The 7,500-nt window shown below is 19.1% G+C and overlaps 2 protein-coding genes across 2 annotated transcripts in view; one reads left to right on the forward strand and one right to left on the reverse strand.

Moving 5' to 3' along the window:
* Positions 1 to 4,956, forward strand: part of PRSY57_0607700 (hypothetical protein) — a gene marked incomplete at both ends in the record, with an annotated part of 18,759 nt that extends 13,803 nt beyond the window's left edge. The window contains one exon of the mRNA XM_012906453.2: positions 1 to 4,956. This exon is cut by the window's left edge and continues 13,803 nt beyond it. Coding sequence (XP_012761907.2) covers positions 1 to 4,956 — 4,956 coding nt within the window.
* Positions 4,957 to 5,486: 530 nt separating this feature from the next.
* PRSY57_0607800 (Zn2+ or Fe2+ permease) lies at positions 5,487 to 7,241 on the reverse strand (the record flags this gene model as incomplete). The annotated part of the gene is made up of 7 exons (XM_012906454.2): positions 5,487 to 5,675; positions 5,828 to 5,892; positions 6,002 to 6,089; positions 6,211 to 6,329; positions 6,413 to 6,554; positions 6,690 to 6,741; positions 6,832 to 7,241. 7 exons carry the CDS (start codon positions 7,239 to 7,241, stop codon positions 5,487 to 5,489), a joined length of 1,065 nt encoding a protein of 354 aa, XP_012761908.1.
* Between the last annotated feature and the right edge of the window lie 259 nt (positions 7,242 to 7,500).

Below are 7,500 nucleotides of genomic sequence, written 5' to 3' on the forward strand. Positions count from 1 at the left end.
TATGTTGGTAATGAACTTGAAGATGGACTTAAATCAAATAAAAAGAAAGATAAAAAAAAAAAAAAACATAACAATAACAATAATAACAATAATAATAATAATAACAATAATAATAATAATAACAATAATAATAATAATAATAATAATGACCATATGTTTGATAGTTATTATATTAATAAAAGTGAAGAAGATGAAATATATCAGAGTGATGATTCGCGAAATGGTAATAATCATAATAAAAAAAATGATGATAGTTGCTTAAACTTTGAACAACTAAATGAAATTATAGGAAATCAGACATACCTAAAAACTTTTTTAAATAAATATTATTTAAACAAAAGTTGTATTAATTATAATGAGAAATTCGAAGGAAAGAAACGAATACGAGAAGAATTAAAAGAATATTATTATTTACAAAAAAATGTATATATATATAATAGTTTAAATTATTTAAATATTAATTATAAAAATTGGTTATTAGTATATAAAACATATATAGAGAAAATTACCTATTTGATTGATATAGTATTAAAAATCAAAAGTAATACTGTAAATAAAAAAATATATTATTTAAAGAATTATTTTTATATAATAAATAATATTCAAAAACATTTAAAAAATATAACCTTTGTTATAAAATCGTCTTATTACATTAATTTTAATATTCAAATAACACCTATATTATTTATTGTATATCTATTTATTAGTATATTTTTCTTTTCACATAATAAAAAATTTGCATTTACATATTTATCACATATTAATAAGGGCTTTCATAATCTGTTTAAAAATAAAAAGAATTTCATGTTAAGGTGTATGGAACAAAGCGACATTGAAGATGATTATGATAAAGAGTGGAGAGAACAAGAAAAGCAAAAGAGCAAGACCAAAAAAAAACTCTTACAAGATAATGAAAAATTAGGAAATGAACAAGGGGATAAAACGGATGCAAAAAGTAAAAGTAACCACAACAATAATGAAAATGATGATAATAATGAAAATGATGATAATAATGAAAATGGTGATAATAATAATAATGGTGATAATAATAATAATGGTGATAATATTAATTATGGTGATAATAATTATGATAAGTATGATAAGTTTAAAATAGAAAATTTAAAATATAACAAAAAATTAAAAATGTCTACTCTTTTTTCAAAAAAAATTATGCATAAAGAATTTCAAGGAAATATATTAAATATACCTCCAAAAAAAAAAATATATAATGATTCGAATATATATATTAAGGACACATATCCTTATATGGATGTTCGTAATAGTGTTAATGAATTAAGAGGTAGTAATAATAAAAATTTCATGTCCTTAAATGATTTAAATGATTCCAATGTAAATAATGAAAGTTATCTTAATCATCATCATCATAATAATAATAATACATTTTTTAGTGACAGTTATTATTATATTAATTCAAATAAAAAGAATATAAAGAAAAAAGATTTTAATGTATTATCAAACGGATTATCTGACAATAATAATAATAATATAAATTTGATTGATGATTTATATGATTATTTTCCTAACAATGAAAAGATATATTATGATGTTCATAATGAATACTCAAAATTGATGTTAAAAAGTAATGAATTTTTTGATGATTTATTAGAATTATTAATAATATTAATAACAAAAAAACATCCTATATTAAATAAATATACTATTATATATATATATGAATGTTTATATACATTATTAAATATATATCACTATAATAATAATAATAATAATAATATTAATAATAATAATAATAATAATAATTATTATGGTTATTATAATAGTATTTGTAATAATGAAGAATTTGACAATATGGGACATACCAAAAATATGTTTTTATCCTTAATAAAAAGAATCGATCAACAAATTTTGAATCAGTTTATAAGCACATTATTTATTGATTCTTATAAAAATTTTTATATAAATAGAAATAGCATTATACCTATATATTTTTATAATAACATTTATAAATTTATTGATTATAACACTGAAGTTTTTATGTATTATGAGGGTAAAAAGAAAATATATAATACCACCACAAAGAATAGTAGTAGTAATATTAATAGTAATAGTAATAATAATAATAATGATAATTATAACTTTTATTATGATCCTAAGAAAGGTACTAATAAAGGAGAAAATTTTGATTATGAAAAAAAAAAAAAAAAAAATTACAACGCCGAAAAAAGTGTACACTTTTTGTTAAGAGGAGAAAGCAATCAAATGAATAATGCGAACATTAATGTAAATAAAAAAAAATCAAATTTTATATCGAGGAAAAGTCAATTGTTCACTGATACAGAGGACATATTAGATAGAAAGAAAAAAAGAAAATATAAAACAAGGGGAAAAAAATATTTTAAATATGATAGTGATATAAATTATGAAGATGACGATAATGATAATATTATATATAATAACAATAGTGATGATATATATAATGATAATAGTAATAAACTTACAAACTTTAATTTAAAACATGGATTAAAAAATCAAATTCATCTTAATAATAAAAGTTTGAATATTTATGAAGAAGCATATTGTTGTAATTTTTTATATAACAAAAATGATTTAAATCTTTTGAGCATTAATTTATTAATATTTTTATTAAATAAAATTGGTTTATATGAAATCGATATAAAAATTGATGAGAATAATATAAAGAATTTAATTAAAGGTAATTTATTTGTATTTCATCAACATTTAAACAAACAACTAGAAAATAAGATTTTACACACATGCTTTTTATTATGTGCTTTATGTGATACTACATATATTAATGAATTTGTTTTTAAAGAAGATTTATTTAATTTATTTTTAAAAAGTAATATTTTTGATAATTTATATGAATATAAATTTAATAATTTGTCACCAAGTATTTCTTTTTTAACATTTCCTACAAACTTCTTACAAAACAAAAATATTTATATCCCTCTCCCAGTTTTAATCATTGCTTATATATCCGTTATATTAAAAGTTGTTGATAAAAAAGGATTATATTTATTTAATACAATAAGTAAATGGATTTTAAAAAATATTAATATTTTTATAAATCATCTAATAATTAATAATTATTTAATGAAGTCAAATGAAATAGCTTATGAAGTTAATAATTTTACAACAAATAATCATAATTTAATATATAAATGTTTATGTTATTCATCAACTTGTAACTTTACGAAACACAGAATAACAAAATCAAATCATCATAATAATATCATGATGCATGTTGATAAATCAAAAAAATATAATCACACAAAGAAAGATTTTTTTAATATCAAAAATAATGATCTTCATAATAATAATAATAATAATCCCTTACTTTTTGATAATTTATATAAAGAAGATATTCATGTTGATAAAAATAAATCAGAAGATTATATTAATCATACTAATGTTGACCTTGTTAATTTAGATATTATATATTCAAGCACCTATTATTTGTTGAGACTGTATAAAAATTATCTGCTTTACATACATCAAAATTATCTAGGCATGAAGAAATTAAAAATTGCGGAAATGAATAAAATCAAGCAAGAAAGACGAATCTTGAACAGGAAAAAGAAAAAGAAAACAATAAGGGAGGAAAACAAAGATGAGCTTATAGATTCGGATGATTATGAGGAGGAACATGAAAATGTATATGAAGAAGAGGATTATGATGATGACGACGATGACGACGATGACGAAGATGACGACGACGACGATGATGATGACAATAATGACGATAATAATGATGATAATAATGTAAGAAGAAACGTACGTAATATAAAAAGTACGTACACCCATTTGTACAAAGAAAGAAAAAATAAATACATTTATAACAATTATTATGATGATAAGCTATTTAAAACACAAAACGATTATGATAGGAATACTAGAATATATAATAAGAACAAATTAAATAATTTAAATAATTATTATGATACATATAATAATAATAATAATCATCTTGATGATTATAATAAAAAGTTTATAAAAGATGATGAGAATTTTATATTAGATAAAACCTTAAATTTTGAGTTTAATGAAATATCATTAAATATATGTAATATAATTAAAGAGCATACATATATACTACAATATATAAAAGATCTTTTAAATATTTTATCTATATTTGTTATATATGATATAAGTTTAAAAGATGAAAATGATTTATTAAATAAAAATTTAAATAATGTTACATTAGAAAAACGAAAAAAAAATATTAGAACACATAGAATATTACAAAATATTATACCTAAATATTCAATTAAATTTCATTGTATTAATTTATGTTTAGATATTATAGAATATGATATAGGATTATATGATGAGTATGTTCAACAATCAAAAACAAAATATTATGAATATATAAAAATAATTTTAAAGGTATTTATGAATACATGTTTTTATTTTATTAATATTATTAAATATGAAAATTTTCATATGTTAAAAAGTGTATCTATGGCTATGAAAAAATTAACAAATATTATCTATTTCTTATTAAATAATTTAACAATAAAAGAAAAAGCAAATGATAATAAAAATCAAACACTCTTAAATAAATTTATTTATGATAAAAGGGGATTCAAAAAAAATGCTCATGAAATTACAACAGAATTATTTAATACAGATTATAATATATTTAATGATAAAAAATATACATCAGATAATATTAAAAAGTTTTTAGAAAATATAGAAATTGATATCCTAGTTCTTAAAAAAATTCTAACATGTGTTATATATTTTACATATGCTATGTTAAGTAATCAAAAGGTTCATAAAATTAATATCGAACATATAAATCTAAATCATATTAACAAAATTAATTTAAAAAAAATTGCAAATAAATATTTGCAAAATAATAATATTTTGAAGGTTTTTACATTCATTTTACAAAGATCAACTCAGATATATTACCTCCTGTATAATTACGCGACCAAATCTTATAGCAAGTGAAATAACAAAAAAAAAATTGTATATATAAATATGTATTATGTATATATATTATTATATATTTATGTGGAACGTTAATTAAAATGGACAAGGGAAAAAATGAAAAATTTTAAATGACAATTTTTACAATATAAATATATAAATATATAAATATGTATTATGTATATATATTATTTTATATTTATGTGGAAGGTTAATTAAATGGACAAGGGGAAAAATGAAAAATTTTAAATGACAATTTTTACAATATAAATATATAAATATATATATATATATATATTTATTTATTTATTTATATATTTATATATATATTTTTTTTTTATTTATTTATTTATTTATATATATATATTTTTTTTTTTATTTATTTATCTTATTTCATCTTTTTATATACTCTTAAAAAAAAACATTATTTTTAAAAATTAAAAAATTAATAATATATATAATAAATACATCTAAAATATACATATTTTTATGTTTACTGTTTTAAACAAAAATTCATAAAAAAAAAAAAGAAAAAAAAAAATTAATAAATTTTAATGATTATGACCATGATCATGATGATGAACATGTACATGAGTACCTATATCACCATGTGTATGAGGTGCCATACTTGTTGTAAAACTAATTAAAGCAAATGCGATCAGGCAAGAAAAACAAAAACTTAGCCACTTACATAAACGTACTTTTCTGCTTATGTTTTGTTTTATCTCATTCAACAATATCTAAAAATATATATATACAACCAACATAAATATATAATATATTATATAATACAAAATAATATTTATATCATGACATTTTTTAATACACCTACATATATAACACTTCACATTAATATATACATATATATATTTCTTGTATTTATTTTTATTACCTCGCATCCTATAAACAGCAATGTTCCTATAGACACAGCGTTTATTAAACACGTTACTTTTTGTCCTATAAAAAAAAAAAAAATTAAATTATATACAATTATTCATATATTCTTTTAAAATAAACTATATATAAATATATATATATATATATATACAAATCTTATTAACTTTACCTGCTGATTTTGCCATATGTCCTAACACTATACCCAGCGGAGAAGAAAGAACGAAAGTCAACAACAAAATGGCTTTCATAGTTTTGTTCTACAAAAATAAAGTAAAATGAAATGAAACAAAAATGGGGCATACATATATACATATATATTATATTATGTTTATAATGTGTAAATATACAAAAATCTTATGGTTTTTATAAAAATTTTACCATATTATTTGAATTTAAAGATAAAGAAACCGTAACACCTGCTATCCATTTATGTGATAAAATACAAAAGGAACTTATGAACACATAATTTACGTCAGTTGATGTTCCAATTATCATACCTAATTAAAAGGAAGCGTTAAACACAACGTTAATATAATACATACATAAAAATATATATATATATATAAAAACACATTTGTACCTTCGATGCATGAATGAATAGCCAAAGAGATGGTTAGAAAAAAAGACTGTAATGTGAGTATCTCCAAGAACTTCCCGATGCTTTTTTCATCACGTGTATGTACTCCTTCACATGAATGTTCATGTATATGATCAATATTATCCTGTACAAATAAAAAAATAAAAACATACATAAAACGTACATCAAAATACATACGCACATATATATATATATATATATAGAGTATATGTTGAAAGGTGGATAAGGTGTGTGATATTAATATTTTTACAATACTTACTATATTCTGCATTTCTATATTTACTGTTGTGCTCGCGTTTTTTGTTATATGTCTATAAAAAAAATAAAGCACATATATATATATATATATATAATATATATATATATATATATATATATTCCTTTTATTTTGTTGTAATTACTGTGAAAGAGTGTCTTCCAATTTCTTTTTTGAATCTATATTTGAAACACAACAGATATTAGTATCTACTGGAAGTACATATTCTAAACCTAATTGCATGCAGAAACCAATAAATACAAAGAAAAAGATATACAAAATTTTCATCTGACTATCTGATGTATTAAAAATTCTTATATTCCCATGGTCACTAATTATATGTATAGTTTCTGGTAATAAGTGAAACATGATAATTGAAAAAATAAAACCTGAACCAAAACAATTCAAATTTGAAAGAATATTTTTAACACGTTCATTTTTTTCTTCATTTTCTTTTTCTTTGTACAATCCCATTAAATGAGGAATAAAACAACCAAAGGTTGTTACAACCATAAAAATACTAATACAAATTATTTTTGCAAATAACAAATCCATTTTGAAGCTTTAAAACATATACATATATATATATATATATATCAATTTATTTATTTATTTATTTTTATAAAAAGGAAAATAAAAAATAAAAATAAAAAAAAAAAAAAGAGCTCATACATTTAAAAATGATATGCACCTACAACTATACAAATACGTTTACATTTCTAAAAATATTTTTTTTTTTGGTACACAAGCACATCTATACATATTTATTTATATTTACTTATTTATTTTTTATTATTCTTCTGTTGTATTCTTT

The sequence above is a fragment of the Plasmodium reichenowi genome, chromosome 6 (genome assembly GCF_001601855.1).
Source record: "Plasmodium reichenowi strain SY57 chromosome 6, whole genome shotgun sequence".
Lineage (NCBI taxonomy): Eukaryota > Apicomplexa > Aconoidasida > Haemosporida > Plasmodiidae > Plasmodium > Plasmodium reichenowi.